Source organism: Chiloscyllium punctatum, chromosome 10 (assembly GCF_047496795.1).
Source record: "Chiloscyllium punctatum isolate Juve2018m chromosome 10, sChiPun1.3, whole genome shotgun sequence".
NCBI classification, from domain to species: domain Eukaryota; kingdom Metazoa; phylum Chordata; class Chondrichthyes; order Orectolobiformes; family Hemiscylliidae; genus Chiloscyllium; species Chiloscyllium punctatum.
Window position 1 is genome coordinate 113,287,169 of NC_092748.1, and position 18,269 is coordinate 113,305,437.

The following is an 18,269-nucleotide window of genomic DNA, read 5'->3' on the forward strand; positions in this document are numbered from 1 at the left end:
TAAATGAATATTTTTCGACAGTATTCACTCTAGAAAACAACAATGTTGTTGAGGAGAATACTGAGATACAGACTAGGTGGGACTGAGGTTCATAAGGAAGAGGTATTAGAAATCCTACAGAGTGTGAAAATAGATAAGTCCCCTGGGCCAGATGGGATTTATCCTAGGATCTTCTGGGAAGCCAGGGAGGAGATTGCCGAGCCTTTGGCATTGATCTTTAAATCGTCATTGTCTACAGGAATAGTGCCAGAAGACTGGAGGATAGCAAATGTGGTTCCCCTGTTCAAGAAGGGGAGTAGAGACAACCCTGGTAATTATAGACCCGTGAGCCTTACTTCAGTTATTGGTAAAATGTTGGAAAAGATTATAAGAGATAGGATTTATAATCATCTAGAAAAGAATAATATGATTAGGGATAGTCAGCACCGGTTTGTGAAGGGTAGGTTGTGCCTCGCAAACCTTATTGAGTTCTTTGAGAAGGTGACCAAACGGGTAGATGAGAGTAAACCGGTTGATGTGGTGCATATGGATTTCAGCAAGGCGTTCGATAAGGTTCCCCACAGTAGGCTATTGTACAAAATGCAGACAAATGGGATTGTGGGAGATATAGCAGTTTGGATCAGTAATTGGCTTGCTGAAAGAAGACAGAGGGTGGTGGTTGATGGGAAATGTTCATCCTGGAATCCAGTTACTAGTGGTGTACCGCAAGGGTCGGTGTTGGGTCCACTGCTGTTCGTCATTTTTATAAACGACCTGGATGAGGGCGTAAAAGGGTGGGTTAATAAATTTGCAGACGACACTAAGGTCGGTGGAGTTGTGGATAGTGACGAAGGATGTTGCAGATTACAGAGAGACACAGATAAGCTGCAGAGCTGGGCTGAGAGGTGACAAATGGAACTTAATGCGGACAAGTGTGAGATGATTCACTTTGGTCGGAGTAACCGGAATGCAAAGTAATGGGCTAATGGTAAGATTCTTGGTAGTGTAGATGAGCATAGAGATCTCAGGGTCCATGTACACAGATCCTTGAAAAATGCCACCCAGGTTGACAGGGTTGTTAAGAAGGCATATAGTGCTTTAGGTTTTATTAATAGAGGGATCGGGTTCCAGAACCAGGAGGTTATGCTACAGCTGTACAAAATTCTGGTGCAGCCGCACTTGGAGTATTGTATACAGTTCTGGTCACCGCATTCTAAGGAGGATGTGGAAGCTTTGGAAAGGGTGCAGAGGAGATTTACTGGGACGTTGCCTGGTATGGAGGGAAGGTCTTATGAGGAAAGGCTGAGGGACTTGAGGCTGTTTTCGTTAGAGAGAAGGTTGAGAGGTGACTTAATAGAGACATATAAAATAATCAGAGGGTTAGATAGGGTGTACAGGGAGAGCCTTTTTCCAAGTATAGTGACAGTGAGCACAAGGGGGCATAGCTTTAAATTGAGGGGTGATAGATGTAGGACAGATGTCAGAGGTAGTTTCTTTACTCAGAGAGTAGTAAGAGTATGGAATGCTTTGCCTGCAACGGTAGTAGATTCACCAACCTTAAGTGCATTTAAGTGGTCATTGGACAAGCATATGGATGTACATTGAATAGTGTAGGTTAGATGGGCTTCAGATTGGTATGACTGGTTGGCGCAACATCGAGGGCCGAAGGGCCTGTACAGCGCTGTAATGTTCTATGTTCTATGTTTTAGGTGAATTGGCCATGCTAAGTTGCCCGTAGTGTTCTGGGATGTGTAGGTTAGGTGCATTAGTCTGGGGAAATGTAGAGTAACGTAGGGTAGGGGAATGGGTCTGGGTAGGATATTCTTTGGAGGGTTGGGGTGGACTTGGGTCAAATGGCCTGTTTCCATACTGTAGGGATTCTTCTTCTTCTTCTATGATTCCTGTCCAGAGAAGTGGGCATGAAGACAAAAATGACATAAGAGTTCAACATCAGTTTATGCCTAAAATGCTTTAAGGTGGGAACTTCAAGGGATAAAGATTAAAACTAAGTTGTTCGCTGAGCACAGATTGCTCAGCATCAGAGGGGGCAGGTCAGGGGGATACACTGAATGCATGAGATGAAGTGAACAAGGAGGAGGGATAGAGGCAGAGAGAAGGGAACAAGGGAAGGAATCCAGAGAGGGGCATCTGTTACCGAGGGTTTTGGAGCTAACATCTGAAAGGAAAAGTTTCCTCTTAAACCAAAGAATGATGAAGATTGAAATGGAACCTGGGCCAGGACAGCCTGAGACAGTGTGAGTGTGTATTCATGTGGCGCATTTGACACAGAGGGTGGAGCTCAAGAAAGGCTGCCTGAGGAGTGCTATATGCCTCAGAGATACCTGTAATGCTGGGTAGATTCGAAACAGGAAGCTGCAACTGGAATCCATGTGGGGGAAGGTGGAGCTGAAGACAATAAAAAAGGAGTTGTGGCTGTAAAGACGAGTTTTAGCAAACACAGGAGAGGAGACAGAAAACAATGAAGGCGAATAAGCCAAAAGATTAAAACGGAAAGCCCATCAGAGAGAAGAACACAACTTCTTCAAGGTGGGCATACCTGGAAAGGTTCATGAGGACAGGCTGAATAAACGTGGCTTACTGTCACTGGAGATCAAAAAAAGGGGTGATTTGATTGAAGGAAAAAACATTCTGTGGAGATTTAATCAGGTTTCCCCAATCAGACGAATCCAGAACAGTTGGATCACCATCACCTGCAAGACCTGCAAGTTTACCTTCAGGCCACTCAGTAAAGTTATGGACTAAGACAGATCCCCTCAAAATATTTTAAGAAGGTAGCCTAGACCCTAACTTTTTCTTATTTTAAAGGCAAATGCAAAGTCAAAAGGAAGAAGGAAGCTTACTTAAGGTAGATGAGGCAAGATTCAGACACGGCTTTTGGGGGTTAAAAGGTAGCCAGGAAGGAACTGAAGAATGGACTTAAAGCTTTAGCGGGTAGGATTAAGGACAACCCCAAGGCGTTCTACATTTATGTGAGGAACAAAAGGATAGCCAGAGAGAGGGTACAGCCAATCAGGGGTAGAGGAGGAAACTTGCGCCTGGAGTCAGAGGTGGTAGGGGAGGCCCTTAATTAATATTTTGCTTCAGTATTCACTACTGAGAGGGACCTTGATGTTGCTGAGGACAGCATGAAACAGACTGATATGTTAGAACAGGTTGATATTAAGGAGGAGGATATGCTGAAAGTTTTGAAAAACATAAGGATAGATAAATCCTCTAAGCCAGACAGGATATACCCTAGGTTGCTACAGAAAGTGAGGGAAGAGATTGCTGAGCCTTTATTGATAATCTTTGCATCCTCATTGTCCACTACAGTAGTGCCAAATGATTGGAGGGTGGCAAACGTTATTCCCTTGTTCAAGAAAGGGACTAGGGATAATCCTGGGAATTACAAACCAGTCAGTCTTACTGTCAACGGTGAGCAAAGTATTGGAGAGGATTCTAAAAGACAGGATTTATGATTGGAAAACCATTGTTTGATTAGAGAAAGTCAGCATGGCTTTGAGAGTGGCAGGTCATGCCTCAAATAGCTTATTGAATCCTTTGAGGATGTGACAAAACACGATGAAGGTAGAGCAGTTGATGTGGTTTACATGGATTTTAGCAAGGCGTTTGATAAGGTTCCCCAAGGTAGGCCTCGTCAGAAAGTAAGGAGGCATGGGATACAGGGAAATCTGTCTGTCTGGATACAGAATTGACTGGCGCTTAGAAGATGGAGGGTGGAGATAAATGGAAAATATTCTGCCTGGAACTTGATGACGAGTGGTGTTCTGCAGGGATTGATTCTGGGACTTTTGCTCTTTGGTGATTTTTATAAACGACTTGGATGAGGAAGTGGAAGGGTAAGTTGGTAAGTTTGCCAATGACATGAAGGTTAGTGGAGTTGTGGATAGTGTGGTGAGCTGTTGTAGGCTGCAATGAGACATTGACAGGATGCAGAACTGGGCTGATAAGCGGCAGATGGCATTCAACCTGCAAGTGTGTAGTAATTTACTTTGGAAGGTCAAATTTGAATGCAGAATACAGGCTTAAAGGTAGGATTCTTGGCAAATTGGAGGAACAGAGGGATCTTGGGGTCCATGTCCATAGATCCCTCAAAGTTGCCACCCAGGTTGATAGGATTGTTAAGGAGGCTTTCAATAGCAGGGCAATTGAGTTCAAAAGCTGGTTATGCTGTAGCTCGCTAAAGTCGTGGTTAGACCTCACTTGGAATATTGTGTTCAGTTCTGGTCATCTCATTATGGGAAGGATGTAGAAGCTTTGAAGAGGGGGCAGACGATATTTGCCAGGATGCTGAATGGACTGGAGAGCATGTCCTATGAAGAAAGGTTGAGGGAGCGAGGCCATTTCTCATTGGACCAAAGAAGGATGAAAGGTAACTTGATAAAGGTATGCAAGATGATGAGAGACATAGATAGAGTGAATGCCAGAGACTCTTCTCAATGCGGAAATGTCTATCATGAAGGGGTATAATTTTAAGGTAACTAGAGGAAGGTTTAGAGAAGATGTCAGAGGTAGGTTCTTTACATAGAGTGGTGAGTGTCTGGAATGCACTACCAGCAGTGTTAGTAGAATCAGAGACATTAGGGACATTTAAGCAACTCTTGGATAGGCAAATGGAAGATTGTACAATGAAAGGTATGTAGCTTAGTCTGATCCTAGTGTAGGATAAAAGGCCAGCACAACAACAAGGGCCAAAGGGCCTGTACTGTGCTGTATTGTTCTATGTCCTATGAAGTGCTGTGTTCCAGATGCAATTCGACTGGTCAAACTACTTGACATTAAGCAAAACATAATTTATTCAAACACTGTAGTTAAAAATACAACAAAAGAAAGAAGAACTTAGAATAACTTAACTCTACTGGAAAACTTAACAGGATAATAGATATAGTAACTATTATTAATTAACTGTTCAAATGTAATAACATCCCATAAACACACCACCTAGTAAAAAGGCAAATTCAGAAAACAGATTTTCTCATGTGCAACACCCACAGGAGGAAGAGAAACCCCAGCTTCTAGTTGTAACCGAGAGAGGGGGAAACACAGATTCTACTTAGACTCCAGTAGCTTCTACTGAATCTAAGACCTTTTAAAAAAAAAAGAAATCCTGGTCTGAGAGCTGGCCACACCCTTTCAGGCTGCTTCTATTGTTCCAACTTTTAAAAAAACCCAAGGCCTCTCAAGCTGCTTACATTATCACAGACTGCTCAGTACCTCTCGTTCAATCTCTTTCTTAAAAGAAACCAGGAGAAAATACTCTCTTATAGCCTCAGCATTGTCACATCTCCTTGCTTTAAAAGAACCCATCAATATTCAAAGATGACTTCATTTTTAAAAACCCTTAGTCTTACTCTATTAGTACACTACAATAGATATACATTACCATGACTCTAAACATGCAAACATTCACTACAGTCTATTTCAGTTTGTTTATTCCTGCAACCGAACGCCTCCATCTTTTTTCATAAAAGTCACAACAACGTGTCGGCAATCAAATTCTCTCATCCTGCCACATGTATAATTTCAAATTGAATGGCTACAATAATAAGCTCCATCTAAACTGTCTGAAATTTTTGCCCTTAAATTTCTCCAAAAGCATCAATAGCTTATGATCAATATATATAATTGTCTCACACATTACTGCTAATATAAATGTAATGCCAACACCAACTTCAAAAGTTCCTTCTCAATCATGGGATATATCTGTTGACAATCATTCAATTTTCTCGAACAATACCCAATAGGGCTTTGCATCTTCTCCTTGTCTTCTTGTAAGAGCACAGCACTGACACCCACATAGATAGCCACCTTGAATGGCGTTGCATAATTAGGTGTGGCTAATATTGGGGTAGTGGTTAACACAGCTTTCAGGCTGTCAAATGCCTTCTGACAGTCTGCCGTCCACTGAAATTTCTGCACTTTTTCATTAAGTCAGTGGAGCAACCACACAGCTAAAATTCATTACGAGATTTAAAAAAAACTCCATTTCAGGAATTGTTAGTACTGCCCTCATTGAAGGTATGGGAAACTCCCCAATAACCTTTCCTTTTACATTCTGTGGGGCCATCTGTCCATGTCCAATAACGTGGCCCAGAAATGTGACTTGGGCTTTTGTGAACTCACTTTTAGCCAGGTTTATCACCAAGCCTGCCTTCCAAAGTCGATTGAACAATTCTGTAGATGCTGCAAACGTTCCTGTTATGTGTGACTAAATATCACCTGGTCATCAATGCACAGCAGACAGCTTGGTAATCCAGAAGGGATTTTATTGGTTAGCCTTTGAAATGTGGCCAATGCATTTTTCATTACAGATGGCAGGACATTAAATTGGTTTCTGGATTAGTGGTGCTGGAAGAGCACAGCAGTTCAGGCAGCATCCAAATTGGTTTCATCCACTTGGTATCATGCAAGCCAAAATTGTCTTCACTCTTTTAGATAAAGGTACCTGCCAATATCTTTTGAGTAAGTCCAACTCAGAAATATAAGTCGCTTGTCCCACTCTCTCAACACAGTCTTTCAAACGTGGAATCGGATATGCATCAGACTTTGTAACTGCATTTAATTTGCAATAATCCACACATAATCATTGGGTACCATCTAGTTTTGGCACCATTATTGCTGAACTCACTTCAATTATGTTGTCTTTGAGCATGCATTCAATCTCTTTTTGAACCTGTGCCAACTTTAGAGGGTTAAGTCTATATGGATGTTGCTTAATTGGAATAGCATTTCCTATATCTACATCATGCATAATTAGATTAGTACTTCCCAGCTTATTCCCACATATCTCCCCATGTGATAGTAATAACTCTTTCAGGTCATTCCGATTTTTGTCTGGAAGGTAACTCAGTAATTTAACCCAATTTTTGAGAACTTCCTCATTGACCAATTTAACTTAAGGAAAGTCCAATTCAAAATCATCTGAACTTGGTATTTCACTTTGTGTTGTAACCGGTAACACATTCTCCTTTTGCTTTCCTTCCCTAGCAAAACACTTTTAGAGCATATCCACATGACATACATTGAGAACCTTCTTTCTACCTGGCATTCTTGTCAAATAGTTCTTATCACTCAATTTCCTTTTGATTTGATAAGGCCCACTATACTTTGCTTTTAAAAGTTCACTAATCACTAGAAGTAACACTAATGTTTTATCTCCATTAGCAAAATTGTGAATTTTTGATTTCTTGTCTGCTTCCTGTTTCATCATATGCTGGGCTACTTTTAAATGCTGTCTAGCCAACTCACCCATTCTATTTAATCTTTCCCTATAATTCGACACATAGTCCAAATGTGTGTCTCTGAACTCTGACTCACCAATTTCTCATTCATTAATCTCAGCGGAAATGGACTGAATTTGGTAGATCCATTTGGTACATCTCTAACTGCAAAACGTATAAATTGAATTTGGTGATCCCAATCCTTTGAATAGTCTTAACTATAAGCCCTTGACATGGTCTTTAAAGTTTGATGCCAATTTTCTAATGCTCTCTGCAATTCTGGATGGTACACAATGGATTTGAATTGTTCTATTACCAAATTGTCCATAACTACTTTAAATAATTTTGGTGTAAAATTTGACTCTTGATCGGATTGTATCTCAGTGGGTAGTACAAATCTAGTAAAAAAAAAATGAGTAACTCTTCTAAAATTGAGGTCAGAAGTCACGCTTTGATTTATGAACCAACTCATAATCATCTGCCATTTCTGCTGCTAATCTTGCAGTTCTAACTCTCTGCTCTTCCTCATGAGTTTTCACTACTTCAAAAATTGAAATTTTGAACTCCTCCAAAATAATTGTCTCTCTAAGAATGCCCTATGTTTGATCTATTTTCCATGCCTTATCCAACAACTAAATTACTTTATTTGTAACTCAATGTGCGTTTGACCAGGGTCCCTCCTTAGGTTCCTGAAATGTTGCTTGTAGACTTCTAGCACTAAAGTGGCTTTCTTTACCTCCTCATACACCCCAATTATCTCCTCTGATAGTGATGCAAATATCTCATTAGCTCTACCTACCAACATTGCCTGGTCAACAATTCCCACGTGGTTGTTTAGCCACTTTCTCAAATGAAATGAGAAAGGCTTCAACATCCTTCTTGTCAAATTTAGGCAATGCTTGAACACATTTTAACAGATCCCCATCAGGCTTTTGGCTGTGATGGGTTTGCTGGTCATCACTATCCTCCTCACTAAGCTTTCCTTCTGTCTTCACCTCCGCCCTTTTTAGTAGACTTTTCTCTCTAATTGTTAACTCCTGAAATTCAAACTCACTCTCTTTCTGCTTTTCTTCTGCTATTCATTCATTGTTTATTTTTGCCTCTAATTCAAGTTGCTTCATTTGCAAACAAATCCTAGCTATTTCCAAACATTCTAATGGCATTTCCAGCAATTATAGATGTTGAGCTATTGCTGCAATTACCTGCCCTTTTTGCAAAGTCAAGGGCAACCCCAACTCCAGCTTGTCTGCCAATTCCAAAAGCTTCGCCTTGCTCACTTTCTGTAAAACTTCCAAAGTGACGTCTTCCACCCCCAGGAAACTCCTCGTGACTACAAGAGCCATCACTAAACAAGACACACCCTGCATAAACTAACCAAACTCAACACCTGAAACAAGACACTAACAGTTACCACTCACTGCCTTTGAGTCCAATAATCCTACCCGAACCTGGAATTAGAGTTCTTGACAAGAGACCCCAAAACTACCACCAGACCAGACCCCATCAAAATATTTTAAGAAGGTGGCCTAGACCCTAAATTTCTCTTATTTTAAAGGCAAATGTAAAGTGCCGTGTTCCAGGTGCAATTCAACTGGTCAAACTACAGTCGGTTCTGCTGTAACACGTGTTTCTTCAATGCGAACAGGCTTTAACACAATTGAAGGATTTAGACCATTATTTCTAGAACGTGAACTCTCCTTACCTGTATTGGCTGTAACACGATTCTGGCCCCATTAGTTTAAATGGTCACCTATTGCACAATTTTCTTATAATGTGGGATTGCACGAAACCATGGTGTTATATCAGAACCGACTGCACTTCATGTTAAGCAAAACACAACTTATTAAAACACTATAGTTAAAACACAACAAAAGGAAGAAGAACAAAGAATAACTTAACTATTCTGGAAAACTTAACACATGCAGTACCTAACTATTTCAATATTATAACATCCTATTAACACAACCCTTGGCAAAAAGGCAAATTCAAAAAACAGATTTTCTTAGCAATGCCTGCAGTTCTCCTTCAAGAAACACATCAACCTACTGTCACTGGACCAAGACCTGGAGCTCCCTCCAGAACAGCACAGTGGCTACACAACCATTGTGTTTCAAGATGATACCTCACAATCACCTTCTCCAAGGCAATTAAGATGTGCAATGAATGCTGGCTTTTCCAGAAATGCTCACCCCCCCCCCCATGAACAAATGAAAGAGTACATAATATACTTGTGTTATGTAGTATTACACTCAATATACATCACAGATACAAAGCTCAACTAACCTAAGCCAGTATTTATACTACAGTCAAGTGCCCTCCCATTCTTCCTCATCTAAAGATGTCAGCAGAACCCACTTTACCCCATGTGCATCATTAGTTTTCTCTGATATGCATCTGGGCTAGTCCAGCTTAAGTCACTCTGTATGATATAAATTCCGTATTCTAACCATTTCTCATGGAAGTTTCTCCTGCAATCCTTTTATTGCATTCTTGTTGTCCACCAAAACTTATCACCCCTGGTTAAGGACTCTTCAACATAAATATCTTCTTGAGGTGTACACTATTGAACCCCATTAAGACCATAAGACACAGGAGCAGAAATTAGAGAATTCAGCCCATCGAGTCTACTCTGCCATTCAGTCATAGCTGATAAGTTTCTCAACCCTATTCTCCTGCTTTCTTCCCATAAGCCTTGATCCCCCGATACTCAAGAACCTACCTGTATCAATCTTAAATATACTCAATGACCTGGCCACCACAGCCTTCTGTGGCAGTGAATTCCATAGATTCGCCACCCTCTGGCTGAAGAGGTTTCTCCTTATCTCCATTCTAAAGGGCTTTCCCTTTTCTCTAAGGCTGTGCCCTCGGGTCCTAGTCTCTCCCATCAATGGAAACATCTTCCCACTTCTACTCTGTCCAGGCCATTCAGTATTCTGTAAGTTTCAATTAGATCCCCTCTCATTCCTCTAAACTCCATCAAGTATAAACCCAGAGTGCTCAAACATTCCTCAGATGTTAAGCTTTTCATTCCTAGGACTAGTCTCATGAACCTCTTCTGAACACGCTCCACGACCAGTACATCATTGCTAAGATATGGGGCCCAAGACTGCACATAATACTCCAGATATGGTCTGACCAGAGCCTTAAAACCCTGCTTTTATATTCAAGTTCTCTCAAAATAAATGCCATTATTGCATTTACGTTCCTAACTACTGATTCAACGTGCAAGTTTACCTTGAGAGAATCCTGGACTAGAACTTCCAAGTTTCTTTGCACTTCAAACCTTTGAATTTTCTTCCATTTAGAAAATAATCAATGCCTTTATTCTTCCTACCAAAGTGCATGACCTCACACTTTCCCACATTGTACTCAACCTGCCACTTCTTTGCCCACTCTCCTAACCTGTCAAATCTTTCTGCCACCTCCCTGCCTGCTCAATGCTACCTGTTCCTCTACCTATCTTTGTATCATCTGCAAACATAGCCAGAATGGCCCCATTAATATATAAAGTGAAAGGTTGTGGTCACTACACTGAGCCTTGTGGAATACCACTTGTACCATCCTGAGAAGGATCCATTTATCCTCACTGTCTGCTTTCTGCCATTTAGCCAAGCTTCTATCCATGCCAGCACCTTGCCTTTGACACCATAGGCCCTTATCTTACTCAGTAGCCTCCTGTGCGGCACTTTGTCAAAGGCCATTTTGAAGTCCAGGTAGATAATATCCATTGGCTCTCCTTGGTCTAACCTGATCATTATTTTGATTAGATTAGATTAGATTACTTACAGTGTGGAAACAAGCCCTTCAGCCCAACAAGTCCATACCGACCTGCCAAAGCGCAACCCACCCAACCCATTCCCCTACATTTATCCCTTCACCTAACACTACGGGCAATTTTAGCATGGCCAATTCACCTAACAGGCACATTTTTTTTGGACTCTGGGAGGAAACCGGAGCACACGGAGGAAACCCACGCATCCTCAAAGAATTCTGGCAGATTTGTTAGGCAATACCACCCCTTGATTAAACCATGCTGACTTTGCCCTATTTTACCATACACTTTCAATAGTCAGAAATTGCATCCTTCACGATGGATTCCAGGATCTTACTCAGATCGAGCTTAGGCTAATCAGTCTGTAATTTTCCGTCTTTTGCCTTACTCCCTCTTTAAACGGTGGCATCATGTGAGCGAATTTCTAGTCCTCTGGGACCCTCCCTGATTCTAGCAATTCCTGAAGGATCATCACTAACGCCTCCACTATCTCTTCAGCTATCTCTGTTAGAACCCTGAGATGTAGTCCATCCAGTCCAGGTGATTCATCCACCTTCAGGCCATTCACTTTTTCTAGTACCTTATCCTTGGTGATGGCCACCATATTCAGCACTACCCCCTCATTCTCTTGAAGTTTTGGGATATTACTCATGTCTTCCATCGTGAAGACTGATGCGAAGTAATTATTCATTTCCTCAGCCATTTCTTTGTTTCCCACTACTATCTCTTCTGCATCATTTTCCAGCGGTCCAATGTCCACTTTTGCCCCCTTATATATCTAAAAAAACTTTACAGCCTTCCTTTATATTACTGCTAGCTTACCCTCATATTTAATCTTATCACTCCTTATTTCTTTTTTTGTTGCCTCTGATGGTCTTTGTAAGCTTCCCAATCCTCTGCTCTCCCATTGCTTTTCGCTACATTATATGCTTTCTCTTGCTTTTACGCTATCCCTGACTTCCCCAGTCAGCCATGGTTGCCTCACCCTCCCTGTTTCTTTTTCCTTGGGATGAATCTCTGTTGTATCTCATGAATTACTCCCAGAAACTCCTGCCACTACTGTTCCACTGTCTTTCCTGCTAGGCTCATCTCCCAGTCAATTCTACCCAGCTCCTCCCTCATGCCTCTTCTTAAACTTCAACAAAAGGAACCTCTGTCCGGTCACTCCTTTTCATTTTCTTTCTTTGAATACTCACCAAATCTTCTGCACCAGCACTCCAAATACAAAACCCCTGAATGGCACTATCAAGGATACCATAATTTGTAATGTATTTACCAGATGCTCCATCAGAGGAACAGAGTGCCAGTGAAACATGGCAAACATGTAGCATAGGGATAATCGCACATATGACCACACTAATGTCAAGCAATCGCCAAATGCTCATTTCACCCCCAACCCTTGAACTTTACCTGGATGTCACAGGAGGCAGGCTGATTACCCTGGGTCGAGCTGTAAGGACAACCTCCCCACGGCTGGCTTCTATCATTATGTTCTGCAGCGTGTTCTCCAGAATGGATTCCAAGAGATCACAGAACTCTGGGAGTCTGGATACAGATAAGGATGGGTGAGAGGGATAAGAGTTTATTGTTATTAGTTGGTTAAAGATTATTCTAAAAGCTGCTATTAAAATAAGTACAGTGAATATATGAATCTGTGTCAGTCAAAAATAGAATGCTACATTATTGGTCTCCCAGGTTAATCCCGAATCTGAACACCATCCAACTTTCCTTTAATTTCACTGTAACGAAACCCTGTAGCTTGCTATCTAACACCACTGCGGGAACATCTTCACCCCTCGAACTAAAGCAGTTCAAGAAGGCAGTCAACTTCTCAACAAAGGATGAACAGTAAATGCCTGCATATTCTAGATATCGATTTTAAATAATCACTTAGCATGTTCGCACTGACAATCCAGTCTTCCACAATAACTTGCATATAGGTGGCACCTTTGAAGTTTTAAAAATACTGAGGTGACTCACAGGAACTTTACCAAACAAGACTTAACACATTTGGACTATTGTGTTCACATTACTTAAGGAAGGATGTTTAAGCCCAGATGAGAGTTCAAAGGAGATTTACTAGAATGACAAGAGGAATGAGGGATTTTAGAGACAAGGAAAGGTTAGAGAAATTGGGCTTATTCTCCTTGGAGCAGAGAAGATTAAGAGGTGGCTTTATTGAGGTGTTCAAAATTATGAACAATTTTGACAGGGTAAAGAAGAATATTCTATTTCCACTAATTGGTATGTTAATAACTCAAGGTCACAATTTTGAGACTGTCAGCAAGAGAGCTAGGAGTGAAAGGAGGAGAAACGTCTTTACTCAGAAGTTGTTAGGATTTGGAACGAGTTGCCTGGGAAAGTGGTGGAGGTGGATTCCATAGGAGGTTTCATGAGACAGCAGGATACATATTTGAAAGTGATGAAGTTGGAGGGTTACAGAAATAGAGCTGAATAAAGTGACAAGCTGGATAGATCTTTCAAGTTGGTACAAACACAATGGGTCAAATGGCCTCTTTCGAACTGTAAAATTATATGATTCTAACTATATGAGGAGATCTTAGGGAGCATGGCCTGCAGCTTGGTCAAAGTGGTTAAGTTTAAAGAGAATCTTTAAGGAGAAGAGAGAGACTGAGAAGTGGAAAGATTTAGGAAGAAAATTTCAGCACAGAGTGTGGCCAGGACAAGGCAGAGCTGCTCATCAAAATCAGGTACTTATAGGTAGCCAGAATTGGAAAAGATTTTGGAGAGATGAAAGAAGAAAGAAAGAAGTTATAAAGCACCTTTCAAAATCCCAAACAGCATAATAGCCAATGAAGTTATATTATTGTTGTTATAATGGAGGAAGTGTGGCAGCCATTACAGACTCAGCATGCCCAACAAACAATGATGTGATAACAACCAGATAACGTTTGTTTTAAGAACAATAATTGAGATAAATATTGAACAGGACTCTATGAATGGCCTGTCTTCAAAACAATGTCACAAAACCTTTTAGAGAGCAGACTGTCCTGGACGTTTTTGCTCAGGTCTCTGGAGTAGGATCTGAACACATAGTGCTTCTAAATGAAAAGCAGCAGTGCTATGTCCTGACCACAGCACACAAGACTATCAAACAAAGAGAGAAAATGCTGAAGAAATTCAGCAGATCTGACAGTATCAGCAAAGTCATTAGGTTGAAGAAGATTGCAGAAATAGGATAAGGCTTAACCTATTAAGTAAAACATTGCTACTCCTCTCCAGTGTTACTCACCTTTTCAGACGTCGCCTCCGTGCAAGCTGCTCTTCCATGCGAATGGCACTCAATGACGCTTGCATTTCCTCGGTCAGCCAGTCTTCCTCTGTTTCATTACCAGCCTGCTCCAAACTCTGATTTGCATCAGCAGCTGCTGACATCATCGAGTTCACATCATCTTCGGCTTCTGTTGGTTGCATGTCATTGAGTTCCTGGCCCTGAACGCCATCGAGACTCCGTGGTATATTCGAGGCCAACTCATCATCGGTTTCGGTCTGTTGGGTGTTTTCCAGTTCCTGGCTCAGAGCATCATCTGAGCTGTCAGCTAGAGTCGAGCTCTCCTCTCCTTCACCTTCCATTCGCTGGCTGTTGTCCGCATCCTGATCCTGAACAGAGTCTCTGTGCTTTGTCACAGTCAGTGTCAAATCCATTTCAGCATCTGCTGCCTGAGAACTGTCTGGCTCCTGTTCAAAACCAGCACCAGCAGCCACTGGTACAGATGAGATCTGCTCGTTTTTGGTTTCTACGGGTTGAATATTGTTGGATTCATGAATGTGAGAAGCATCTGCATCCTTAGCTTTTGCAAGTTCGATGTTCTTCATGGCCAACTCTTCACCTTCCTCACTCCAGAACTGTCTGTAATAGGGGATGGGTTCGGCAGTTCCTTCAACTAGTACACGCTGAAAGTGAATGTCTTCCAGCAGACACCTTGGATAAAACCAAACAAAAACATCAACAGGTTTTAATTAGCCCTTAGAAGTTGCATAATATAATAAACATACAGGATAAACTGATGGTTTCGCTGGTTGATGTTTGGAGTGTCAATAGTTAATGATTTATGAACAACTTATATTTATACAGTACCTTTAACATAATAAAATGTCTCAAAGTCCTTCACAGAAGGATAATAAGTCAAACTTTGACACCACAATACACAAGGAACTATTAGATGAGACAACCTGACAAGGACTCTCCTCAAGAAGGATAAAAAGGGAGAGAGATTTAGGGACAGAATTGCAGAGCTTAATGCTCAAGCAGCTGAAGGAGTGGCCAAATTCAGAATTAGATAAGCAAGGATGTTTTGGAGGGTTTGGGGACTGAGGAAATATACAGAGACAAACAGCAGTGAAACTAGGAATGGAATTGAAAAGAAGTGAACATTTTGAAATTAAGACATTACTTGACCAGGAGCAAATAGAAATTACTTGACCAGGTCAGCAAGCACCAGAGTTAAGTAAAATGGGACTTGCTACAAGATAAGATACAGGCAGCAAATCTTTGGATGACCTGAAGTTGATGGAAGGCAGAATTTGGAGATTAACAAGGAGTGCTACTATTATCAACATGAGAACTATTCAGCCACTATAAGTTATGAATCAGCAGAAGTTGCTGGACAATCTACACCAATCCATTGCAGTGACATCTCATCTAATGCTCCTGATATTTACTGGGATGAACTTTGTGAGCACTTGAGGAATACTGGTCAGGAAATCTGGATATTTGTTGCTCTTAACTTGTGTCTTTTTCTTTCCAAGCAATTTTTCAGATGGGAGTCCAGCCCAAATGACAGCTTTGAATCCCTGTTGGGCCAGCACTGCTCCAGAAGGGACCACACATCAACCTACAATTCAGTTAGCAAGAGTATGAACAATTGTTTGGTTTTCTTGTTGTCACATGTAGCGAGATACCATGAAAACTGTTGTTTTGTGTGCTATACAGGCAGATTGTACCGTACAAAGTGCATTCAGGATAGCAAAACAGAGTGCAGAATACAGTGTTACAGCCACAGAGAAGGTGCAGAGAGGTGAGGATCTGAAATCTGAATACAGGCTGAAGTAACTAGTTGTTGTCAGGAACAACCATTTAATACATGCTCTTACTAACATAGACAGCAATAAAATGGCTTCTTAATGCAAATAACATGACAAAATGGCTTCTACGCTGCAAATTGACAATTCTGCTTAAAGCTGCATAAAATGGCTTTTAACCCTGCTAAAGCTGCATGATTGACTTAACCACAGTCTGTCTCTACAGAGATTAGCAGACAATGCTTCCTTTACAGCATGGAAATAGCTAGACTAGATAAGACATTACTGGCCATCCTAACTGACCTTCAAGTGCAGGTGCAGAGACTAGGTTCGTGAGATAGGAGTACTTGGATGTTGGAAAACAAAGTTGGTTCCCAGGAAATATCACTGGGCTAAGTTGATGTCAATAAAACCATTTCATTAAAATTGATTGGTAAATGTTTGAATGTTATCTATGATTATGGCCTGTACCTCTCTTTCAGAAAATTATTAAAATGCCTTTGTTTTAAGCCAGGTGCGCAGTTTCTCTGAGGAAAACAGAAGTGGTTAACCTCTGTGTTACTGGAAAACCTGTGCCCAGCCGAGTCTGAATAAAATGTGAAATGTTACAGAACCAGACTGAATTGCTAGTGTTTATTGATCGATCATGGAACTGAGAGACACCTCCTGTGGATCAGAGGGAGGGAGAGATCAGAATTAACGTTCAAGATGTCTGTTCAAAAGACTGATAACAGTGGGGAAGCTGCTCATACATGTATTCAAACTTTTACATCTTCTGCCCGATGTAAGAGGGTGGAAGAGAGCAGGGTGGGAGGGGTCTTTGATTATGTTGGTTGCTTTCCCAAGGCAGTGGGAATTATAGATTGAGTCAACGGATAGAAGGTTAGTTTGCGTTATGGATTGGGCTGAGATCACAACTCTCTGTGGTGTTAGGAAGAGCAGTTGCCAAACCATCTTGTGATGCATTTATATAGGATGCTTTCTGTGGTACATTTAGAAGGATTGGTAAGAGTCGTTGTAGACATGCCGAATTTCTAGTGTGAGAAGCAGTGCTCCTTGGTTCTGGTAGGATTAAGTAAGGGCAGTTTAGCTTTGGGGGTCAGAAGGAGCAGGCCTTAATTCTCCAAGACCACAAGCAGTGACGTAAAAACACCTATTATTCCCTGATAACTTTTAACTATCAGTTTCCGTAAGCCTGAAAATCAAGACCGAGCAAAGATAAACCTGATATAGAAGATTAAAAATAAGACCAACTCCAATCCCACCTCCTTTCAAAAAATAATTCTGCAGGTTGGCAGGGAAGGGATAAGGCAGATTTTGAACATGGAGATTAACTCCATTCCATATGTTTTCTGGGGATGGCACATTTTTTAGTCCTGCCATTTTTCTGATGAAGACTTTGCTGACAAAATAGAGAATTTATAGGAACAGTTCTCTAGAAACTGTGGCCCAAAATAGCAATTGTGCATTTGAGAGTTTTTATGGAGACGATTGCTCTAGTAATTAGACAACACCAATCGATGAAAATCCTTGGAAGACAGGACAGAGGGGAAAGGGGCTCAATCGTATAGTTCAATGGAAACTCAGCCTCAAAGTCTATGTCATTAAAGCAGTCATAATTACCTCACAACTGTTGACAGGATGTCAGTCACCAGCTTCAAGTCTTCTTTTGAGGCAGTCAAGAGGCAATCAGCTGAATTATTATCCGATTTTCCACATGTTTCCCTGTTGTTTTCAAGTTGTGATGTCGAGAGTGGTTCTGATATAAGGTTTCTACCAAATGAGAAAGCAATGCAATGTCACTGTTATTATTGCAAAAGAACCATCCAATTTGTCTTCTTTAGCATCTATTCAGCAATTTGGTGATCCTGGATGATGAGATGGTTTCCTCTTATGGAGGAGCCTAGGGCACAATCTCAGAGTAAGGGGTAGTCCATTTAAGATATTAGGAGGATCATTTTCTCAAGAGGGTGGCTAATCTGTGGAATTCTTTACCACACAGGACAGTCGACGCTGGGTCATTGTATTCAAAGCTGAGATATACAGATGTCTAATAATCCAAGGAATCAAGGGTTATGGGAATATTAATGGAGGTGAGAATGATCACTGTTTCATTGAATAGCAGATTGGAATGGATGGACCAAATGGCCTCTTGCTGCATGTGCCTTATAATCTTATGGCAGGAAAATTCAATCCCTGTGGGCACAGATCTAATAACTGGATATGTAAGGTTA

The 18,269-nt window shown here is 41.2% G+C and overlaps 1 protein-coding gene across 1 annotated transcript in view; it reads right to left on the reverse strand.

Annotated features, from left to right (window-relative positions):
- Window positions 1-18,269, reverse strand: part of cfap65 (cilia and flagella associated protein 65) — a 171,051-nt gene that overhangs the window by 15,220 nt on the left and 137,562 nt on the right. Inside the window, exons 30-32 of the mRNA XM_072579951.1 lie at window positions 17,659-17,808; window positions 14,246-14,935; window positions 12,403-12,537 (exon numbers count right to left, since the gene is read on the reverse strand). Coding sequence (XP_072436052.1) covers window positions 12,403-12,537; window positions 14,246-14,935; window positions 17,659-17,808 — 975 coding nt within the window. The remainder of the gene's footprint in view (window positions 1-12,402; window positions 12,538-14,245; window positions 14,936-17,658; window positions 17,809-18,269) is intronic.